The sequence below is a fragment of the Schistocerca nitens genome, chromosome 10 (genome assembly GCF_023898315.1).
Source record: "Schistocerca nitens isolate TAMUIC-IGC-003100 chromosome 10, iqSchNite1.1, whole genome shotgun sequence".
NCBI classification, from domain to species: Eukaryota; Metazoa; Arthropoda; class Insecta; order Orthoptera; family Acrididae; genus Schistocerca; species Schistocerca nitens.
The window spans coordinates 129,586,705-129,612,196 of NC_064623.1; the positions used below are offsets into that span (position 1 = coordinate 129,586,705).

The window sequence follows — 25,492 nt, forward strand, 5'->3', positions numbered from 1 at the left end:
GTGGAAGGACCTTGATGTCAGTGGGCTTATTCATTTCACCTCATCACCAGAAGAATGCACGAATTTGGAGTCATTTACAGTCTCTTCAGTTTCCTTTATATAAAGTGCTTTTCAACGATTCATTGTGCCTAGCGAGAAAAGAAAAACAAAATACGATTTTAAGCAGAATCTGCTATGAGTCCCAAATAGAGATGGAAATTCAGAGAGCCATCATGTGGAAATAAAAAAGCCTTGGAAATAAACAAACGATAAACGTCTTCTAAAACCATTACAGAACATTCAAGTACACACCTACTAGAAGTTATGTACATAAAAATATAACTATGCTGTTTTTAAAATGTTCAACTTGTGTAACTCTGAAAAACCTTGCTTCTTCACACAAATAGCCGTGTAAAGTTCACTAATTTAACAACCACTGATTAACAATCAATGAATAAGCTTGAAAAAGATATACATAACACTGAAGAATAGTAACAATTGCTGCCAACATAATTACAAATAAAAACATTTTCGTTAGAAACACAAATCTCAAAACTGGGATTATGGCAGTTAATTTTTTAAGGTATAGTCTGTCTGATAATGAAAGCAAGTGTGGTCAGTTAATTCTGCAGAGAGAGATGAAGGTTAGATTACATTACCCATGTTCATAGATGCAGTTTGCAGTAATGAAGAGGTTTGGGCAGAAAGATTAGCCTCGGAAAGCTGCGTCGAACCTCGCTTCAGACTGAACACACAACAACAGCAACCGGTGCAAAGTCAAGTGTCAGTACGAAGCTATAAGTTACGGAATAATGAGGTAGTTTAAACCGTTCAGAATCGTCTGACAAAGAATTTGTTCCTCTGTGAACACAATGAATGGCACTGTGCAGCGTTGTTGTAGAGAAGCGATTATACAGCGGTTAGGTAGCACCAACGATCTAAAACTGCCGCTGCACTGTTCAGCGGAAACCCTCGTCCCAGTGTTTCGCAGCTGCCCCATTAGACGCTACACATCACAGAATGACTCGCTGCGGCGGTTTCTACCTAGTCACTGTGAGGAGGCAGAGGCTGTCGTAATCTTATCCTTCCACGGCGCCATCTGTTACGTAACCACCTGGAGCCGACCAGCCACAGTATAAGACGGCGCATTTCAGCGGCGGCGGCAAACGTAGCGGCTAGCATGGCGGGCGCAGAGCAGGCGACGGTGAAGGTGCGCATCCCACAGGGCGAGCTGCTCGGCCGCCGCCGGCGCACAGTGTGGGGGTTCCCCTACTGCTCCTTCCAGGGAATCCCCTACGCGGCGCCACCGGTTGGACCTCTGCGCTTCAAGGTGAGTCCTGCAGCAAGGATACGCAGTTCGGCGAAAGAATTGCGAGGGATGGGTACAATGATCTGTACTTCATTCATCATGATCTCAAACCAAAAACCTATAAAACGCTACAGTGATGTGACAAAGGTCATGGAATAGCGATATACTCATTTGGTGATGGCGGTAGTAACGCGTATACAAGGTATAAAAGGGCAGTGCATTGGCGGAACCGTAATTTGTACTCATGTGAAACATTTGAAAGGGTTTCAGACTTGATTATGGCCCCACGACAGGAATAAACAGACTGAACGCGGAATGGTAGCTAGAACAGGATGTATGGGACATTCCTTTTCGGAAATCGTTATGGAATTCAATATTCCGACTTCCACAGTCTCAAAAGTATGCCGAGAATACCACATTTCAGGCGTTATCTCTCATCAAAGATAACTCAATGGCCGACGGCCTTCACTTAACGACCGAGAGCAGCGTCGTTTGCGAAGAGTTGTCAGTGCTAACAGACAAGCAACACCTCGTGAAATATCCTCAGAAATCGATGTGAGGCGTATGACTAACATATGTGCAAGGACAGTGCAGCGAAATGTGGCATTAATGGGCTTTGGCAGCAGCCGACCGACACAAGAGCTCTTGCTACTACCACATCGCTTGCAGCGCCTCTTCTGGGTTCTTAAGCATATCGGTTGGATCCTACAAGACTGGAAAACCATGGCTTGATCAGATGAGTCCTGTTTCAAGAGCCGATCGTAGGGTTCGAGTGTGAGGCAGACCCCACGAAGTCAAGGATCCAAATTGTCAACAAGACACTGTGCGAGCTGGTGGTGGCTCCACGATAGTTTGGGCTGTGTTTACATGGAGTGGACTGGGTCCTCTCGTCCAGCTCAATCAACTGAGACTGTTTGCATGTCAGTTGTGTGCATTGTTAGGTAAGGTGACATTTCAATAACTGCGATTGGCAGTGTGTTTCAAGGCAGTTATGTTACCGATTAGTTCTTGTTGGACATTAATAATAATCACTACAACAACATAATGCACGTGAGAGAGTTCTTCGTTATCTGAACATTGAACAACTGACGATGCTGAATATCCTGAAAAAAGCACATTCCGTGAGAAATACATAATAGGAATCTAAGTTTGATGAAAATCCCCATCTGCATTTCTCTAGCCGCTCTTAGGTCAGTATAAAGTCATCGCGAAGAGGCGATTACGTTTGTCTGCATGGCAATCTTCCACAGCACCTATTATAATCAATTAGTATAGATTTTTTCCAGTTTAAGCTTACTGCAAATAAAGTTAGAGTGTTTTCGCCAAATGTATTTCGCTCTCATTTATGAAGCGTCTTCTACGGTCAGCAACCCTATCAATAGCAAAGCATTTTCCATAATGCGCATTACCAAGTGGGGAAGGGGGGGAGGTACTTTATGGCTATCCTAAAAAATTTAAAAATTTCATAATTGTTGTTGAATTATATTACCAGCATACTCTTTGAAGAGATACTGATGTGTAAGGAGTGTCCAAAACCTGAAAATACCTTTCAGCAATATCAATTACAGACTTTTAAGACCAACACAAAAAATGTTAAGAACGCAAGTTTCGTTCATTGTTGCCGACTTTTCCTCGAAACATATTTTTAAAGAGGTTCTGATGTGTAAGTGAGGCACAGAATCCGGAAATACTGGATACGACGTTCATTAGGGAAAGTGTAATCTCGTACTGATATGTAAATTTTGAGTTAACTTTAACTGGAAGGTTTAACGTTTAAAACATATATACACTCTACTGGAGTAATTCTTTTTAAATACTTTTCTTCAGAATTTCAAAACATAAATTACTGCAAATTTTTTCAAAAGGTGGGCATAAAATACTCCAGCCCCCACTCCCCACCACCCCAGGTAGTATTGCGTGGGTTAATTTACTGACGGTGTTTTTGTCACTTGCTTACACATTCTGCAAGCAACTGCTTTTAGCTTCATTGTTAATTGCTAGTGGAGGCCAAGCTCGAAAGACAATTGATAAATTTGAATGAGAAACCAATTTTCTTCCGACCTCAATCTGTGCTAACAATTAAGGAAAAAGCAGTGATTTGCGGAACATGTAAACAAGAGACGGTAACACTGTGAAGGTGCTTTACAAATAAAAGCAAAACACATCTGGTGCAAAATACTCTTTAATTACCTGCAGTAACGTTAAGATGGAAAAAGCCACTAATAACTTAAAAGGCTCATTTCGCAAAAAGCACAGATGCGGAAATACGCAAGCTAACCAAAGAATGCATCGTGGAGCTAACGGTAGAAAGGAAAATCTGGTATATAGGAAACGAAAATGTTGTTGTCCAAAAGTCGGAGATTAGAAAGTTGCCAAATATGCGATATCACAAATATCTCGAGCAGACAGCTGTGGACTTCGCAACGTGATGCCGATATTCTATACAAGGTAACGGTTATCACATTGATGTATCTCTTAGTTTCTTATAACATCATGATGTCTGTTAAAACCTGTGAATGATATGACGTCGTTCTTAGCTGGTCCAACTAGCCTCTGGAGTAATCTACAACAATTTTTTCGCTGTGCACCAGTGCAGATACCTTTTATTTATCGTATCACCAGTTCAAACAAATTTGTTCTTTTTCTTTTGTACTGCTTGATGGTGTTGGTGGCAGGAAGTGCTAACCCTCAAATTAATAAGCATTATTCTCATTACATAAAATACACTCCTGGAAATTGAAATAAGAACACCGTGAATTCATTGTCCCAGGAAGGGGAAACTTTATTGACACATTCCTGGGGTCAGATACATCACATGATCACACTGACAGAACCACAGGCACATAGACACAGGCAACAGAGCATGCACAATGTCGGCACTAGTACAGTGTATATCCACCTTTCGCAGCAATGCAGTCTGCTATTCTCCCATGGAGACGATCGTAGAGATGCTGGATGTAGTCCTGTGGAACGGCTTGCCATGCCATTTCCACCTGGCGCCTCAGTTGGACCAGCGTTCGTGCTGGACGTGCAGACCGCGTGAGACGACGCTTCATCCAGTCCCAAACATGCTCAATGGGGGACAGATCCGGAGATCTTGCTGGCCAGGGTAGTTGACTTACACCTTCTAGAGCACGTTGGGTGGCACGGGATACATGCGGACGTGCATTGTCCTGTTGGAACAGCAAGTTCCCTTGCCGATCTAGGAATGGTAGAACGATGGGTTCGATGACGGTTTGGATGTACCGTGCACTATTCAGTGTCCCCTCGACGATCACCAGTGGTGTACGGCCAGTGTAGGAGATCGCTCCCCACACCATGATGCCGGGTGTTGGCCCTGTGTGCCTCGGTCGTATGCAGTCCTGATTGTGGCGCTCACCTACACGGCGTCAAACACGCATACGACCATCATTGGCACCAAGGCAGAAGCGACTCTCATCGCTGAAGACGACACGTCTCCATTCGTCCCTCCATTCACGCCTGTCGCGACACCACTGGAGGCGGGCTGCACGATGTTGGGGCGTGAGCGGAAGACGGCCTAACGGTGTGCGGGACCGTAGCCCAGCTTCATGGAGACGGTTGCGAATGGTCCTCGCCGATACCCCAGGAGCAACAGTGTCCCTAATTTGCTGGGAAGTGGCGGTGCGGTCCCCTACGGCACTGCGTAGGATCCTACGGTCTCGGCGTGCATCCGTGCGTCGCTGCGGTCCGGTCCCAGGTCGACGGGCACGTGCACCTTCCGCCGACCACTGGCGACAACATCGATGTACTGTGGAGACCTCACGCCCCACGTGTTGAGCAATTCGGCGGTACGTCCACCTGGCCTCCCGCATGCCCACTATACGCCCTCGCTCAAAGTCCGTCAGCTGCACATACGGTTCACGTCCACGCTGTCGCGGCATGCTACCAGTGTTAAAGACTGCGATGGAGCTCCGTATGCCACGGCAAACTGGCTGACACTGACGGCGGCGGTGCACAAATGCTGCGCAGCTAGCGCCATTCGACGGCCAATACCGCGGTTCCTGGTGTGTCCGCTGTGCCGTGCGTGTGATCATTGCTTGTACAGCCCTCTCGCAGTGTCCGGAGCAAGTATGGTGGGTCTGACACACCGGTGTCAATGTGTTCTTTTTTCCATTTCCAGGAGTGTATTATGTAATTCTGGTAACTATTAGTTCCATGTGTACCACTAGAAAAGATGTGTGCTATACGTGATATCCCAGGGGGAATGGTCAGTATTCGGAGATTTGAGAAGATGACCATTTGAACGAAAAAACTTTATAAGGACATATGCCCTATTCCGATTTTTTCCGAGTTAGAAGACATGTAATGTACGTTGTTATTTATTTTCAATATCATTCAGTACATTGCCACATTTACAAATCTCTACACTTATAGCAGTTAGTAAACACTACAACGTGTGTTATACAAAGCATCGATTGAAAAATACATATGCTTAACACGTTCACTGCTTAGCACTATCGTACACCTCACAGTGCAGCTTTAAAGAAGTTCTTAGTAAATGTTCGGTAACCCACGGTGAACTTCAGTGCATTTCTGTACTGTTAGGAGAACATGATGCGTTGATTGAATGCCTCTGCACGTTTCCTGATGAGGCGTGCAGCCACAGACCATAGATATCCTTCTGTGCTCTGTGCCTGCAGCGCCCACGATGCGACCAAGCAGTTCATCTCGCGTATTCGCCTTTCATTTGTACGCCTCAGAATTCATCCAGCCCCATCAACAAAAATCTAATGGCGTAAGATGTGGCAATCTTGGTGACCATTTAATTACTCCATCACGACCAATCAAGTGATCAGGGTGAGTTAGGTAAAATGTGGAGGGGCTCTGTCATGCTGGAAGTACTGTAAATTGTACTCTGTGTGACCAAAGGAACGTCCTCACGATGTTCAGCAAACGAATTTTCGAAAACATGCAGCTAATTGTGTCCCGTCGTTCCCCCTTCCAATATGACTCTACTGTGACCAATCATGTCGCACCAAACAACGGCCGGGAAATGACTTGGAAATTAGTTTCCAATGCAGCGTGTGGATTTTACTGCGACCACCAGTAATGAATGTTTGTTCCGAGTAAATGTGGCGTATTCAGTGAATAATAGTATTAATAGAAGCAAATGACGAGTGCGGGAATAGTGATGTGGAAATTGAAATGGATTAATAATTGCTTCAATAATCGGAAAAACTTATTGGAAAGAATAGTTGCAAAAATTTTGAAGGTAATTTATGAATCTGCCTACAATCTTGGATGAAATTTAACTGATATATCAACAGACCTTTAATATCATTACAGTCAAGGTCGATAAACATAATTTGCATTGTATACTGCTGCTTCCAGTAGTGTGTGGTACCAAATAATCACCGCAACCATCGAAATTGTCGATCTGCCACTCGAAGCACAACATTTTTAGTGTAAGTAAATCAAGTTCAATAGCTGCCCATCAAGTCTGAGTCGTTACCTTCGCATTAATTGCACTGTGCTTAGTCTTGATTGTGACAATGTCGATGCAGGAACGCTCCTCCGGATACAGCGCGAATTATTCTTGTCTGCACCGAACCTCTTGATGCGGAATCTGGGCGGCGAGTGAAATGATGAACAGACAGGATTTGAACTTAAAACCGTGCGAATAAATATTCCTTTCTTTATTAACTTTTTTACAATATTTTTAATGAACGGTTAAAATACAAATTTTTACAATGCTGGTGCGAGGCATCCAAGCATACATCCGTAAGCTACCACTTCCTGAAACAAAAGTGTAAAGATACATTAATTAATAAACTGAAGATCTTATTTCGTACTTTGTTTCATACAGATATTTAACGTTTTATCAAAACATTATCCTTGCCATAAAACAAATCGTTGATTTACCGTTGCTGGTGTCTTTGATTTATAGCTCATTCCGTTTACATACTATCATCACGATATGCAAATATTTCAATATGTTATTCTACAAGTACAACTAAAGAATAAAGTTGATATAAACATAGGTCAGCAAATGTTTAGTTACGGAGTTACGGCTAATGAAAGATGTTGGTGTTGGCCTGGTGAATTTAATAAAACATTTCCCAGACGTGCATCTGCAGTAGTTTCCCAGAACATCCATAGAACCAAAGATTATTAAACAAGTAAATTTGTTTACTTTCCATTAAGAATGTAGAAACGCTTACGTCATTGTCGGCAACCGTTAGTGATTCATCAGATTTTCACTATATATAATATATAATAAATAATACGTATATAATAAATAATGACATAGCACTGATCGCACAGGACATTACCGATGCACAGAAACAGCTAGAATTATTACAAGAGCAGGCAGCAAAAATAGGATTACAAATTTCATTTGAAAAAACAAAATTTATGACTGACATCAAAGATGCACCTTCTGACCTAAAAACTGGTAATAACCACATCTCTCGAGGTAAGAATTTAAATATTTAGGTGAATGGATTGCAGAAAATTGTAATGAAAAGAAATCTGTCAGATCAAGAGTCCAGAAAATGGAGACGGCGTTTCAATTAACAAAAAACATTTACAACAAAAAGAGTCTCTCGTGGAACTGCAAAATATGACACTACACAACAGTAATTAAACCCGAAGTTCTTTACGCATCTGAGACACTAAACCTTCAAAAGAGGAATTAGAAGTGAAAGAACGTAAAATAATGAGGAAAATCCTAGGACCAAGAACTAAAGATGGTGTGCAATATCCAAAACCCAATGCAGAAATATATAAAAAATATCTCCAAAATAACAGACACAATGCGCATGAGAGAATCCAATTCATGGGGCATTTAGAAAGAATGGACTCAAACAGGTTAACGCACAAAATCCATACATTTTTAAAGGACAAAATTACAAGACCGAACTGGTACAAACAGACGGAAAAAGACCTAAGAGAATTAGGGTCTCCAGATCTACATGATAGAAATGAAATCCGAAAAATCACGAACACACGGGGTTTTGAGGAAGAAGAGAGAAAAACTAACCGACGTGGTCTACGCAACGAAAGCTAGCCCTTTCGTTGTTTATGAAGGAGTATTGGGCGAAAAGGAAGGCCAACAAATGTTGATTACACGTGGTCCTGAGTGATCTATCCGCGAAGAAGAAGAAGAAGAAGAAAAATAATATATATATAATAAATAATAAAAAATAGCCATCGTGCATCTTGTCATTGGTTTACACACCACAGTATGAAGGAACGACATGATGAGACCACCAGCAGACGCTACTCGTATATTGTTTATTTACCCTCAGACAACCAGTTTCGGTCAAGTGAACGTTTTCAAGTAACGGATTAAAATTGCATAAGTTTAAGAAAAGGTTCCTTGGCACCAAATACATGTATTTTTCAGATGCAGTTGTTTTATCTTATATAATATAAATCCGTGATTTGCTGTCTGTGAGAAAATAACCATGTCACGAGACAATGGTGGCGTTCTTTAGGCACATTGAAGCTGTACCTGCAGAAACTATTTCAGCACTCTAACGACTGCTACTTGTAGTCGGTACTATGTACAACTGCCGTTACATTTGTGACGTGTTAAGGGCGGTGACTGTTTCCTACCGTCAAGATCTCAGTGACTGTGTTCCAACAAAATAACAAGAGACCGCGTTTTCGCTGCGCTGCGCTGTCCTGACCCACCCTGACTGTAGCACACGCCAGCACTCTCTCCAGCTGCGTCTTGGGTTTCCGTAAGACTGTGCTGTGGCAATTCGCCAGCCACTGCGATCCATAAAGTCTGCCATGGAGTTGAAGCAGTGTGGAATGACGTTAGTGCAAATGTCGCAGCGGCATCGTGTAGGACAAGGGAAGCATGGAAGGGAGAACCCAGAATACAAGCGTCATTTGTCCTTTCAATGGCCAGATTAATTTAACTACCATGTAAAATAGCATCAATAAATGAATCTCAGATAATTATGAGTGAAAGGAATAATCGGCTTAAACAAATGGTTTCACCTCAACCAGCCACAAAACTCAGTGCCAGAATAAATATAAAACAGTAATTTAAAAAAAAAAACTTCTTTCCCTTTAAAACAGAAGCTGCTCAATAGCAGAAATATGTTTAAGACAATTTAACAAAAGGTCATTTACGACCTTCAGAGGATTTTTGGGAAACTAATTAAGTCCTTTAATCAAACAGGCCCTTAACACACAAGAGGGCAAAAGCACTGCTAAAATCAGCATAAAACCCACTGAAAGTTTTATCAAGTACCAAATCAGCAGGCCTGCCGCTTTGGCCGAGCGGTTCTAGGCGCTTCAGTTTGGAACCGCGCGACCGCTACGGTCGCAGGTTCGAATCTTGCCTCAGGCATTGATGTATGTGATATCCTTAGGTTAGTTAGGTTTAAGTAGTTCTAAGTTCTAGGGGACTGATGACCTCACATGTTAAGTCACATAGTGCTCAGAGCAATTTGAGCCATTTTTGAACCAAAACAGAAAAATAGATTAAGTTTGTCCACACTTGAGGCAAGTACAGTCCCAGTTTAGCGTCAAACCAGTAATTATATTTAAATGAGTTGGAAATATTCGCATAAGATAATAATAAAGACATAACTTTGTGCATATGCAACTTAAGAAAAAACTTAGTTACCAGAAGTTCATAACATGGACAATATAAGTATATTCCAAAGTAAATGTACAACTTCAAGTAAAATTTAAAATAAGGCTCCACAGATCAGACCATTAAGTAATGTAACCACTACTTCACTTAAGATTTATTAGCAGGCAGCGAGAACCAGCGTGCTTTGGGCACTTTCGGACACACCTCGAGGGCAGCGAATGAACACCAAGGCGAATATACTACACCTACAAGCCCCTGTGGCCACCAGCCCCTGAAAAACCGGCCGCGAGGCTCAGAAGGCTAAGCACGACTGTAACAGACAAGACTTAGGTGAAACACAGGCCAAACAAACAAGCAAGTATTAATGGCCACATTCTCGAGAATTGGTCAGGATAAGGCCTTTTAATATACCACCAATTTCAAAAATGTGTCATTTACGAAATTTCCAAAATACCATGAATGTACAGTAGTGGCCAAGGTAATGTGTATTAAACCACTCAGTTGAAGAAAATTATCCACACGAAAACTTAATGAATGTCCACAGAATAAGATCTGACTGTAATTTAGCCAAACCACTCTGGAAGGAACGTTGCGTGAACCAAACAGCTATGTAAGGGAAATGACAAGCTGACCTCTACAAGGTGGTATCTAATAATTAGATCTTACAAGCAATGCTTCCTTCCTTGATATCTATACATGGAAATCTAAAGCACAGTTTCTACACATATGCCCTATTAAATACAGGAAATTTCTGTTAAAGCAAAAAATATATAAAATAAAAGATTACATGCAAAATCCTTATAAAACCCTTAAAATCCCAATTTAACCTGCGAAATTTTTACGACAGGTTATTGCCAAAACACATTCACCCTTACAGCACAAGAAAGCTGACAGTGGGAAATCTAACATTAAGGTAAACCACTCAATTTAGTCTTTCACACTGCGTACAGCCAGCACAAATACATTACAATGAATCTCACAGTTGTACAGAGAAATCCCCAGCACAGGAACAGTTACACATACATCCAAGTATTTCACTGATCATAAATATAGCCGGCCGTTGTGGCCGTGCGGTTCTAGGCGCTTCAGTCTGGAACCGCGTGACCGCTACGGTCGCAGGTTCGAATCCTGCCTTGGGCATGGATGTGTGTGATGTACTTAGGTTAAATAATTTGAGGCAACAGTTAATTACGCTCAAACAAATGTGTCAGTAAACCATCGAGCGCAGGAAATAGAGGTGGGCGTATCGTAATGTGTGAAATACTGACCATAAATGCATGATGTCGCAGATATTTAATAATACTGAAAATATCCAGGGTGGCTTCCAGCACCCAGTCCCACACAGCACGGAATATCAGCGGATACAGACAGAAGGACGCTGTACTCAGCTCTTTGTCTTAACTACGACTTCACCAGTTACTCCAAGCCTTGACATAAAAAGAGCTAATGGCCGACTGGCACACCATATCCGGAACTCAGCTCGTGACGTCCTCTATTCCGCTGTCACTCGCTGTCTAGCTCTTACTGCGCCACCAACTCTGCTCAGGGCCTGCTTTAGTACTCGCTCTGCCAGAGAAAATCAGCGACGAGCTTCAGTCGATTCGCGCAGCCAATAGTAGGGCCAGCGAGTAATGCCCTAAGTCAAGGCACGTGAAATCGATTGTGAGTCCCCAATGGCTGACTGTATACCCTCACATCAGCTACGAATTAAAGCGGGTACCCTCGCAAAATATGTTGTATGCGCACAAAAAGTAAAATTTCATTACCTTGCTGTTGTTTCTAGCGCAGCAGTGTATTTATATCTCTTACACCTCATCGCTCAGTCACTCGTACAAAGTGACTTATGGGGGCGTTAAATGAGTAGTGCAACACATTCTTTTTTTCCCGGCCAATTTCGGTTGAAAAAATGCCGAATTTGCTGTGGAACACAGTAGAATTGAAACAGGGTTGGTAGGTACTCAGAGAGCGCACAAGCTAAGGTTACGATTGTGGAAGGGGCCGTAAACAGCTACTGTGAGTTGCACAATCAAACACACAACTTCATTTTTCTAAGAACCACTTATTTACACATTGCTTTAAAAGATCACAATTAGACAATACGGCTGAAGGCTTGAGATGCTTTCTGGGCTGAAAGCCCAAAACCACACCAAAACAAGAACGGCTGGGCCCCGCATCTCGTGGTCGTGCGGTAGCGCTCTCGCTTCCCACGCCCGGGTTCCCGGGTTCGATTCCCGGCGGGGTCAGGGATTTTCTCTGCCTCGTGATGGCTGGGTGTTGTGTGCTGTCCTTAGGTTAGTTAGGTTTAAGTAGTTCTAAGTTCTAGGGGACTTATGACCACAGTAGCTGAGTCCCATAGTGCTCAGAGCCATTTGAACCAACCAAGAACGGCTGAAGGCCGGGCTTAGAAATCAAAAGCAAGTAAAAAATAGAAGGTAATTAAAAAAAAACATGCAATTGAAAAAAATTCGCGGCTGAAGGCCTACACTACACGTCTGAAGAACAACTATACTTAAAACACATTAATAAACTATTTTTTCTAACCAAGAAATTTCTTTTTAAACTTACAACAGAATGGCCGAAAGCCTAATTAAAGAAATATTAACTTATTGCGCGGCTGAAGGCCACAAATATTTAAAACAACGGCAGAAGGCCTGAAAAACAAGTCAGACCAATTTAAAATTAACACCTTTCTTGTTATAAAAAAATTTCCTTTAAAGAATACACACGGCTGAAGGCCTTATTAAAAGGGGTTAACGTAAATCCTCGGCCGAAGGCCACTCATAACACATCGAACAACTAACGGGTCAGGGCCTGTATTCCAAACAATTTTAGACAGAACAAATTTTAGGAAAAAAATACTCTTTTTTAAATAAAAAATCTTCAAAATTTTAATTTTACACGGCTGAAGGCCTTTATGTAAATTTAAAAAGAACTGAATTATTACACGACCGAAATGAAAATCATAATCTGAAACAAAGTGAACAACTGGTGCTCAGAAGTGTTCCTAGGGTCGGCCTGAGAAGGTAGCTCAAACTTGAGGTGAGACCGGCAGCCAAGAGCTGAAGTTAAATAATGGGATGGCAACCCAAACTAGGGACGGCCCAAGGACCGACCAACAATTTAACCAATTCCCTTCTGTCCGACCACGGCACAACGATGGAAAATATCGGCCACGGACGAGCATACTAACAGCACTATGTCTTCAGAAATTGGCGTCTAAAAACAGACAAGCGAACAATAACCACTCTAAGCAAAATATGAACCAAACTACATAAAAGGCTGTCGGACTACACGCCGTGCCGGACAGCATCAACACGACGAGGAAAGGCACACTGCCGGAAAACTACGCTAACGACCGAGCAGGTAACTGGGGCGTTAACGTCCACAGGGCAGAAAATACCTCTGGTGTACTTCACTGGCAAGTAACAGACAATTTAATAATTAATCACAACATAGGAAGACGGCTGCATGATTTCGCCGACTCCAACATATTATAGGTTGCTGCTAGACCTAATGGCCCAGGGAGCAACAACCCGCAAATAAACGGAGAGATGTTACAATAGTTGAGGTTTCATAACAGATTAACTGATCACTCAACTTCAGCGTCCACGTTCGGTGGGCAACGAACTTTGTCGTTCTCGCAACTAGCGCCTCACGATCCGACAGTGCGTGCACCCCGCCAGTGGTCCCAGCCTGGCCTCGCGAGGAGACTTACTCGCTGCTCCGTCCCAACCGACTGACTACCACACACACCACCACCACCCAGAAATACTAGTAGGCACACCAAAGATAGTACTAGCATCGCTAAGCGCTGCTGCTGCCACTCAAGGAGGTAAGCCAGCAACTTCGTTATACAAGTAAGTAAGGAAGAAACAAGACGTCACTCAATGTGACAAAATGCCAAAGAACAAACGGCATGAACGTGAGCCTACACCGCTCAAGAATATAGCCGCATCAGTCACTACAGTATCATGAAGTTCTGATAGCTAGCAAAGCTATATCTAGCCTTCAAAATGGCGTCTGTGATGGAGGTGCAGTCCAAACACAGAGATGTCATTGAGTTTCTTTTGGCGGAAAACCAGAGCATTTCAGATATTCATAGGCACTCTCAGAATGGCTATGGAGACCTCGCAGTGAACAAAAGCACGGTGAGTCGTTGGGCAAGGCGTCTGTTATCATAACAACAAGGTGGCAGAAACCTGTCCGATCTCCCGCGTGCTGGCCAGACGCAAACAGCTGTGACTCCTGCGATTCTGGAACGTACAGACACTCTCATTTGAGGTGATCGACAGATTACAATCAAAGAGCTCGCTGCTTCGCTGGGCGTCGCTGTTAGTAGTCCTGGCACATTCGTCCGCCAGGGTGGATATTCAATGGCGTGTGACGGCTGGGTTCCTCACTGCCTGCCACAACAACATAATGAGCAACGAAGGACTATCCGTGCGGAATTGCTTGCTCATTACGAGGCTGATTGTGACAATTTCTTGTCAAACATCGTCCAAGGCAATAAAACATGATTTTGTCATTCCGAACTGGAAACAAAACGGCAATCCATGTAGTGGTTCCATACCGCCATTTTTAGGAAAAAAAACATTCAGGACGGCACCCTGAGCCGGTAAAGTCATGGCGACGGTGTTCTGGAACTCTGAGCGGGTTATTCTGTTTGGTTTCTTCCCTTATGCTGCAATGATCAACCCTGAAGTGTATTGTGCTACCCTCACGAAATTAAAGAAACGAGCATGTTCATCGCCACAAAGATGCAAACGAACCTTCCCATGACAACTCGAGGCCTCATAGAAGTCGGCGCACAGACGAAAAGTTCACAAAACTTAATTGGACTGTTCTTCCTTATCCACCCTACAGCCCGTATCTTGCGCCTTCCAACTTCCGTCTCTTTAGCCCGAAAAATTGTACACTTCAAATTGTACGTGGATAATGGGGAGGTTATCGATACAGCACGCCAGTAAAGTCACATAAAGCCGTTGCAGTGAACGGAGAGTAAGGTGAAAAATAGAGTTTTGTTGCCAAAAGTCTCGGAAATAATACTGTGTATTGGAATCAAGAATAAAACCAACCTGCTTTAAAAAAAAAAAATGGTTCAAATGGCTCTGAGCACTATGGGACTTAACATCTGAGGTCATCACTCTCCTAGAACTTAGAACTACTTAAACCTAACTAACCTAAGGACATCACACATATCCATGCCCGAGGCAGGATTCGAACCTGCGACCGTAGCGGACGCGCGGTTCCAGACTGAAGCGCCTAGAACCGCTCGGTCACACCGGCCGGCACCTGCTTTCAGAAAAAAATATGTTGCATTACTTATTGGACACCTTTCGTACTTAAATTAACAATTAATGTGTTTACAATGGTGAATACTATTGTGCTAGAGAGACTGTCAGAAAGCCTCCTTCACCTTTCGTAGTATGACTGACGCCTGCGGTCTGTTTAGCAGTGAACAGTGCTCTACGCTTAATACTTTTGTTCAGGACACTGACAATAAAAGCACCGGCTACGAGATGCCATGAGAACGACTGAAAAAATTGTGGATGTTGCAGGCTAATGTTATAAAATATTTTCTGTGGCAAGGTCAAGGAAGATACACAGACGGAAGAGAAACAAGCAAGTAATGCAGAATAGTCAAATTTCAGGAATATATTTGTCTAGGTAACATACCTAAGCGATTAATGTTGCAAGATCACAGCTTAATGTAACCACGAGGAAAGCCATTGCATATGTGAAATTCTGGCAATTTAACAACCGGTGAAAAATGCGAAAATGTTGAATGCAAGAATGCTAATGTGCATGCATTGTGTGATACAGGTGCTGGATGTCAGTTTGTGGGATGGAAGTCCATGCTTGTTGGGCTTGGTCGGTCAATACAGGGACAGTTAATGCTGGCTCTGCATGAAGCTGGAGTTGTCGTCCGATGATATCCAATATGTGTTCGACTGGGGACAGATTTGGCGATCGAACACGTCGAGCCAACATGTCCACAGCCTGTAGACCATGTTAAGTTACAACAGCGCTATGTGGGCGAGCGTTATCGTGTTGGAAAACACCCCCCTGGAATGGTGTTCAAGGATGGCAGCAAAACAGGTCGAATCACCAAACTGGTGTACAATTTTGCAGCCAGCGTGCGTGGGATAACCACGCCAGTGCTCCTCCTGTGATCCGAAATCGCACTCCAGATCATAACTACAGGTGTAGCTCCAGTGTGCCTAGCACGCAGACAGGTTACTTGCAAGTGCTCACCTGGTCTCCTTCTAACCAACACGGCAACGAAGGACAACTGGCTTTCATCAGAAAACTCAACAGACCTTCACCCTCCAATAAGCTCTAGCCTGACACTACTGAAGTCACAAACTGCGGTAGTTTTGGGTCAGTGGAATGAACGCTAAAGGTAATCTGGCTCGGAGCACTCCTTGAAGTAACCAATTTGCGACAGTTGGTCGTGTCACTGTTGTGCTAACTGCTGGGCAAATTGGTGCTGCAGACCCACTACGATGCCCCAGAGCCACAATCCGAACACGACGGTCTTCAAATGGTTCAAATGGCTCTGAGCACTATGCGACTTAACATCTATGGTCATCAGTCCCCTAGAACTTAGAACTACTTAAACCTAACTAACCTAAGGACATCACACAACACCCAGCCATCACGAGGCAGAGAAAATCCCTGACCCCGCCGGGAATCGAACCCGGGAACCCGGGCGTGGGAAGCGAGAACGCTACCGCACGACCGCGAGATGCGGGCACGACGGTCTTCTCTCTCGGTAGTGCCACGTGGCCGTCTGGAGCCCGGTCTTCTTGCTACCGTACTTTTCCGTGACCACCGCTGCCAGCGATCACGTATAGTGGCTACATTCGTGCCAAGTCTTTCAGCAATACCGCGGAAGGAGAATATAGCTTCTCGTAGCCTCGTTCAAACTCAGTGAGCTGTTGATAATGACGCCACCGTTGTGTTAAAGACATTCTTGACCAACATCAACTCACCACGTCCAGTCTCAATCGGTCACGACCATCACAGCATGTATTCAAAGCAAGCATGATTCGCATTCTCATCGTGATGCCATTAGCACCAGTCTTATCCGTCTGGCTCAAAATTTCAATAGACTTCATTTTCTGGATGTAGAAACGCAGCTACCAATTCCCGTTTATCTCTCACAACTTCTTCTTGATGATGCGATTTTTTTCGTCAGGGCAATAAAAAAGCCACGACTATTTCGAAAGCAAAAGGGCAGAGTACAACTCTACAATGGTTTGCGTGTACGTCGTATGTTTCAGCCACCTCAGCCGGCTGCCGGTTGGAGTGGAGTCCGAGATGCCACCAAAGAGGGCAACATGGCGCCACAGATCAACCTACTGGCGGGAAAGTACGATGGCGACGAGGACTGCCTCTTCATCAACGTCAGCACGCCCAAGGTATGTCTCCGTTACAGATTCACTGAGCTATATGAAAACAGAACACTATAAGGACAATGTAGCATGGAATAAAATGTTCACATCTATTAAAAGATTTGGGCTACAGCTCAGGCCCAAAAAAGCAGTTTGCGCAGGTGGGAGTAGTAAAAGTGGAAACACAAGAGAGATAAGTTTTTATAGGGAACGGGGTATGGGAGGATTTCAGTTTATCATGCAGCTGTTCATCATATACGTTGAAGAAGCAACAAATCCGCCAGATCATATTAAGTGACCAACAAGCACAAAGGGGGAGATTTTACTTGCTTATTAGCCTTCACTGCTTCATCTGTCTAATCCACATCTACTTATACAGGCCGTCTCAGGTAAGGTGTTTGTCTCAGTTATTTACAAAATAATAAGTGAAAGGGATAGTTATTTAAGCAGGTATTTGTAAGAAACATTACCCTTGATTTGGTGTTAGGAACATACACAATGTGATCAAAAGTATACGGACACCTGGCTGAAAATGAATTAGAAGTTCGTGTCGCCCTCCATCGGTAATGCTGGAATTCCATATGGTGTTGCCCCATCCTTAGCCTTGATGACAGCTTCCATTCTCGCAGATATACGTTCAGTCAGGTGTTGGAAGGTTTCTTAGGAAATAGCAGCCCATTCTTCACTGAGTGCAGCACTGAGGAGAGGTACCGATGTCGGTCGGTGAGACCTGGCACGAAGTCGGCGTTCCAAAACATCCCAAAGGTGTTCTATAGGATTCAGGTCAGGACTCTGTGGAGGTCAGTCCATTACAGGGATGTTATTCCCCTGTAACCACTCCGCCGCAGGCCGTGCATTATGAACGGGTGCTCGATCGTGTTGAAAGATGCAGTCGCCATCCCCGAATTGCTCTTCAACAGTGTGATGCAAGAAGGTGCATAAAACATCAATGTAGGCCTGTGCTGTGATAGTGACACGCAAAACAACAAGGTGTGAGAGCCCCATCCATGAAAAACACGACCACACCATAACACCACCGCCTCCGAATTTTACTGTTGGCACTACACACCCTGGCAGATGACGTTCACTGGGCATTCACTATACCCACACCCTGCCATCGGATCGTCACATTGTGTACCTTGATTCGTCACCCCACACAACGTTTTTCCACTGTTCAATCGTCCAATATTTACACGCCTTACACCAAGCCAGGCGTCGTTTGCATTTACCGGCGTGATGTGTGCCTTATGAGCAATTGCTCTACCATGAAATCCAAGTTTTGTCACCCCCGCGTAACTGTCATAGTACTTGCAGTGGATCCTGATGCAGTTTGGAATTCCTGTGTGATGGTCTGGATAGATGTCTGCCTATTACAAATTACGACCCTTTTCAATTGTCGGCGATCTCTGTCAGTCAGCAGACGAGGTAAGCCTGTACGCTTTTGTGCTATACGTGTCCCTTCACGTTTCCACTTCACTATCACATCGGAAATGGTGGACCTGTAGACATTTAGGAGTGTGGAAATCTCGCGTTCAGATGTATGACACAAGTGACACCCAATCACCTGACCCGGTTGGAAGTCCGTGAGTTCTGCGCCCCATTTTGCTCTCTCACAATGTCTAATGACTTCTGAGATCGCTGATATGGAGTACCTGACAGTAGGTGGCAGCACAATGCAACCTAATATGAAGAACGTATGTTTTTGGGGGTGTCCGGTTACTTTTGATCACATAGTGTCCTTTATTTAGTTACAAGTAAATTGCACAGGCCTGATGCAACCAGTTACAAACTTTTATTTATAACATTTTTTCTGATTTATTTAAGCCAAGTGTATACATGTTTACTTGAATCGAAACTCTATTAACTTTCGACTGTGAGTAAAAGAACTCTCAAATTTCAAGAGTTTACTGCAACGCCGACCGGGGTGGCCGATCGGTTCTAGGCGCTGCAGTCTGGAACCGCGCGATCGCTACGGTCGCAGGTTCGAATCCTGCCTCAGGCATGGCTGTGTGTGATGTCCTTAGGTTAGTTAGGTTTAAGTAGTACTAAGTCTAGGGGACTGATGACCTCAGATGGTAATTCCCTTTGAAGCGTTTGAAGTGTACGTGTGGTTTTCTCAATTAAAAGATGGCAACATGTCGGTTGATGACCTCACAAACAACTTTGCTTCTCCCATTCAACGGAACTTCTCAGTCTGTAATGGTTGTTTATGCAACCAAGCATCCATGTCAGCATATGACTTGAGATCCTCTGCAAACGCTAACACATCCCTAGATGCCCTACCAGAGGAAGGAGAAACAAGGTTAGCAATAGCTAGGTCTACTCTTAGAATTTGTGATTTCAGCAGTTGTACTTCTTCACCCTTCTGTGCCAGATTATTACGTATAGCTACCTCAACCACCCTCACTTCGGCTACATGGCACCCTAATGGTCTCAGTGATGAGATCGTGCATCTCTGATTTTGCCACTACGTCACCTCCACTCATATTTACGACTCGGATAAAAAAGAGAAACGAAAAACTTAATGTAGATAGAACACTCTGCAGCTATTTGTATCACTCCCCTACTTCATTTTCCTAATCATGAGCCACCAGGACACTCTACGTTTCCTGACTGTGTGCCCAAAACGATTGCGAGTAAACCAATTCACCGCTACCAATTCAGAACATGGTTTTGAATGCTCAAGTAAATTAGACTGAGCACAATGTACAGGCACCAACCATTCACCTTTAGCATTACCATGAAATTGCGACAAATCGACTAGTTCTTGTGGTTTCATGAAGACAACCCTCACATAATAATGCCCCCTAAATTTCGACTTGACTATCACCACATCAGAACAAAATGGTGTCATTCACCCTAAACAAAGCTACTGCGGGCTGTGGCTCAGACGTCACACTGCGGGGGTGGCCCACCCTCCGCTGTTGATTGCAGCAATGTTCCCTGTCACCATTCTGTAACGTGCTGTTCACTTTGGGGGATGACAGGCATATAGACCTAGGCAAAACACAGTTGACATTTTAGAAGAACGTTTTATTGATTACAGTGCATAACATGTCCTCACCTCGTGATCTAGTGGCTAGCGTTGCTGCCTCTGGATCACGGGATCGCGGGTTCGATTCCCAGCCTGCCTGGGTACTGGGTGTTTGTGTTGTGCTCATCATTTCATCCTCATCATCATTCTCGAAAGTAGCTAGATTGGACTGTGAAAAAAAAAATGGACTGTGCAAGAATTGGGACTTTCTACCGTCGCTGATGACCGGACAGTTGAGGGCCCCACAAATCAAACATCATCAGACGGTTCTCTGCATTGCTAATGGAAGGCGCGTGGTCAGCCTTCATATGCCACGCCCATTGACGCTACTTTCTTCGCTGGCGTCTAGCTCACTTCCTCTCGCCCCACTGCAGCAGCCCACCAACCGAAGTTGGGTGGCGGCTGTCCCACCAGTGACTCAGCGATGGAGGCTCACATTTATACAAGTAGAGCTCTCCCTCCCCCTCCCCCCCCCCCCTCCCCTGGGCTACAGATGGCCGTGCCTGCGGCTGGCGAGGAGGGTGGAGGAGGCGGGAATGGGGTGGGTGGAGCGTACTCTCTGTTCAGACACTCCAACCGCGTCTTACGAGTTGAACGGTGCTGGTTGCGCTCTCGTGTTGCCGCTAACGCCGGAACCCCTGTCGCACTTAGTTGGTATCCTCGGTTTCTGTTGATAGTTTCTCGTGAACCTGTATTTCAATGGATTCCTTCGTGACTCTGGTCGCAGCTCGTTGCATGAAATAGAACAGAATGATTGTCTCCCTTTTCTGGGCATGCTAATACAGACGAAGGCAGATGATACACTAAGCCATGCCGCATACAGGGTGTTACAAAAAGGTACGGCCAAACTTTCAGGAAACATTCCTCACACACAAAGAAAGAAAATATGTTCTGTGGACATGTGTCCGGAAACGCTTACTTTCCATGTTAGAGCTCATTTTACTACTTCTCTTCAAATCACATTAATCATGCAATGGAAACACACAGCAACAGAACGTACCAGAGTGACTTCAAACACTTTGTTACAGGAAATGTTCAAAATGTCCTCCGTTAGCGAGGATACATGCATCAACCCTCCGTCGCATGGAATCCCTGATGCGCTGATGCAGTCCTGGAGAATGGCGTATTGTATCACAACCGTACACAATACGAGCACGAAGAGTCTCTACATTTGGTACCGGGGTTGCGTAGACAAGAGCTTTCAAATGCCCCCATAAATGAAAGTCAAGAGGGTTGAGGTCAGGAGAGCGTGGAGGCCTCTACCAATCCATCGGTCACCGAATCTGTTGTTGAGAAGCGTACGAATACTTCGATTGAAATGTGCAGGAGCTCCATCGTACATGTTGTGTCGTACTTGTAAAGGCAGATGTTCTAGCAGCACAGGTAGAGTATCTTGTATGAAATCCTGATAACGTGCTCCATTGAGCGTAGGTGGAAGAAACTAAAATGAGCTCTAACATGGAACTTAAGCGTTTCCGGACACATATCCACATAACATCTTTTCTTTATTTGTGTGTGAGGAATGTTTCCTGAAAGTTTGGCCGTACCTTTTTGTAACACCCTGTATAGGAAGAAGACCAATACCGAGTTGTACCTGCATGCAATAAGCTGCCTCCACCCAGCGCTGTGCTGTCCACTCTGGTACATAGAGAGCGCGTCACCTGTGATAAAGAAAGCCTCTAAGTCGACCTGCAACACCTCAAAATAGTGTTCCGTAAAAATGAGTACACGGAAGCACAGGTTAGTGGGGCATTCAAGAAGAGAAAAGATGCAGCAAACTTCCAAGAGAAGGAAGAAGATAAGATACTTGTTTTCCTTTCTTACTTGGGATCGCTCTCAGATAAAACTGCGACGCTACTTTAATAGTTAATCATAAAAAAACATCTTTCAACCACCGCAGAAGACGAAAGAGCTACCCTAAAAATCAACGTACGGCGAATATACAGCATCGCCTGCAAATGCGGCCAAGAATACAATGGGCCCAAGAATACAACAGGCGAATACAGCGCTGTATTTCGAAAAGCTGCGAGGTGTACATCAGGCATGTGTCGCTGGGACAGACAGCAAAATCAGCGATAGTAGAGCATGGCATCAAGGAGGTCTACACCTTTCATCTTCGGAACACCGAGGTCCTTGCAAGGCCACTGCTATAGGGGAAGAGTTACAGGAAACCATAGATGGCTTTAAGCACTATGGGACTTAATATCTGAGGTCATCAGTCCCCTAGAACTTACAACTACTTAAACCTAACTAACCTAAGGACACCACACACGTCCATGCCCAAGGCAGGATTCGAACCTGCGACCCTAGTAGCAGCGCGGTCCCGTGGCGAATCATGAAGCAGCCCGCAGAAAACTGACACAAGTGGAGGAAGTGGGTAAACTGTGGAGTAGTGACTAGAAATTCCTCGTGCACGTTGGGGCACTTCACGCCTCTTTCCCAGTGACGAAAAATAAAAATTACAGTTTTTTTGCCTTAGCTCATTTTTCTTGTGAGGTGCGATGTAGGGATTTAGCAAGTAGCTAATTTTACACCACTGGGCATTATTAAGCTACATAATATGCTTTTTATGCATCTTTTGCTTCGTTCACCATACTGTATCTTGCTTCTTAGAGAGCAGAAGTGCTTCACTTCATCTACATCGTGATCTCGAATTTCAGTGTGACGTTTATCGCTAATCCCATTATTGCTAACATATAAAATAATAATCCACGTTACTTTAGCGTTTCATTGGTTTACGCTCTATTCATATTTGTGCCCATTTGACTGTTCATTTGGTTCTACTGGTACTGCAGTTCTTCACTGCGGACGGCAATGTGATCAGTGAACCTTGTTACAGATACCCTTTCACTCTGAATTTTATTCTCACTCCTGAACCTTCCTTATGTTCCCTTTATTCGATAAACTAAAAAGAAATATGGAGATGGTGCAGGCGTCACTGTCGGCTCCACTCCCTATCCAACAGAGATGCCGATGATAAAACGCAGTTTCAAATTCACGGACGTGAATTATGAACAGACTGCGACTTCTAGAACCGAGCACTAGATCTGCAATTGAATGAAATAGTAGTCCGAATGTGTACTTCGTTATGTGGCGAGAAAATATCTCTTGAAGAACAGATTTCATGCATTCCTGAGAAGTATTCCAAAAGTCACAGAGCTCCTGTTTCAGCATAATTTCCCTTTGCTGACAGCAGAAATCGATTAGGATACTTTCATCTTGATAGAGTGTTCTGCCTTTTGGCAGGTTCCTGACGCCATTGCTGCCTCCGCCTCATCCTTTCCATGTCAGCATTAATTAGAATTCCTTATTCTTGGAGGATATGCCCTGTCAAGATGGTATCTGTTATTTCGGACATGTCCGAAAGAACAGATACCATTGGTGATCTTGTAGCTCTCGAACAATGGAATTACAATGAAATCCAAACCATTAGCTGCTTACAGGCGCGGACAGTAAGTTGGAACTGTGGGTCTCACGGGGAGCACACCATATATAGATCCCTGCAGTCACCCTGTGTCCTTGGTGGCTCAGTCGGATAGAGTGTCTGCCATGTAAGCAGGAGATCCTGGGTTCGAGTCCCAATGGGGGTACACGTTTTCAACTGCTCCCGCTGATATTTATCAACGCCTGTAAGAAGCTAATTGTAATTTCATGTCAAATCTTTTGTCACTTCTTAACCAGATTTACGAGATTTGTTTGTTCCCCCTTTACACTTCCCCCTATTTCACAGATCTTCACTTTGTTCACCCATTTTACACTCATGTTCAGGGGAAACAGAACACCTTGAACTATAGGACGTTCATATTCGCAGGACATGTGCATTAGTATGCTCTACAGAAATGATTAGCTTTGAACCATGTCGGCCCACTGGTTCAAGGTCAGCATCGATATCGTGGCGCAACACCACCTACCGGTAAAACGTGCCTGCAGCTCTCGTTGTTATAAACCGAAGGTAGTGGGTCAGTGTGACTTGAGCACAGTTGCAGGATGCCTCGCAGACGTATGCACGAACCGTACTGTCAGTGAGCTTGAAAGAGGGCGCATTAGCAGAAAGCTGGCTAAAGCCTGAAATACGTTCTGCAGAAATTTTTACGAAGTCTCAGACGGTGTTCAGGAAAGATAGATTAGGCAGAATTGGTGGTGGAGTGTTTGTGTCTGTCAGTAGTGGTTTATCTTGTAGTGAAGTCGAAGTAGATACTCCGTGCGAATTGATATGGGTGGAGGTTATAATTAACAGCCGAACTAGTTAGTAATTGGCTCCTTCTACCGACCCCCAGACTCCGATGATATAATTGCTGAACAGTTCAGAGAAAATTTGAGTCTCGTAACAAATAAATACCCCACTCATACGGTTATAGTTGGTGGGGACTTCAACCTTCCCTCGATATGTTGGCAAAAATACTTCTTCAAAACCGGTGGTAGGCAGAAAACATCTTCCGAGATTGTCCTAAATGCTTTTTCCGAAAATTATTTCGAGCAGTTAGTCCACGAACCCACACGAATTGTAAATGGTTGCGAAAACACACTTGACCTCTTAACCACAAACAATCCAGAGCTAATCATGACTGATACAGGGATCATTGATCACAAGGTCGTTGTAGCTAGGCTCAATACCGTTTCTTCCAAATCCACCAGAAACAAACGCAAAATAATTTTATTTAAAAAAGCGGATAAAGTGTCACTAGAAGCTTTCCTAAGAGAGAATCTCCATTCCTTCCGAACTGACTATGCAAATGTAGACGAGATGTGACTCAAATGCAAAGCTATAGTAGCAACAGCAATTGAGAGATTTATACCTCATAAATTGGCAAGAGATGGAACTGACCCCCCGTGGTAAACAAAACAGGTCCGAGCGCTGTTGCAGAGGCAACGGAAAAAGCATGCGAAGTTCAGAAGAACGCGAAATCCCGAAGATTGGCTAAAGTTTACAGACGCGCGAAATTTGGTACGGCCTTCAATGCGAGAAGCCTTCAATAGGTTCCACAACGAAACATTGTCTCGAAATTTGGTAGAAAATCCGAAGAAATTCTGGTCGTATGTAAAGTACACAAGCGGCAAGACGCAGTCAATACCTTCGCTGCGCAGTGCCGATGGTACTGTTACCGACGATTGTGCCGCTAAAGCGGAGTTATTGAACGCAGTTTTCCGAAATTCCTTCACCAGGGAAGACGAATGGAATATTCCAGAATTTGAAA

General features: G+C 44.1%; 1 protein-coding gene across 1 annotated transcript in view; it reads left to right on the forward strand.

The window, feature by feature from the left end:
* The first annotated feature begins 1,135 nt into the window (after positions 1-1,135).
* LOC126210344 (esterase FE4-like) overlaps positions 1,136-25,492 on the forward strand; it is a 107,174-nt gene continuing 82,817 nt past the window's right edge. The window contains exons 1-2 of the mRNA XM_049939559.1: positions 1,136-1,309; positions 17,153-17,290. Coding sequence (XP_049795516.1) covers positions 1,160-1,309; positions 17,153-17,290 — 288 coding nt within the window. The 5' untranslated portion in view covers positions 1,136-1,159. The remainder of the gene's footprint in view (positions 1,310-17,152; positions 17,291-25,492) is intronic.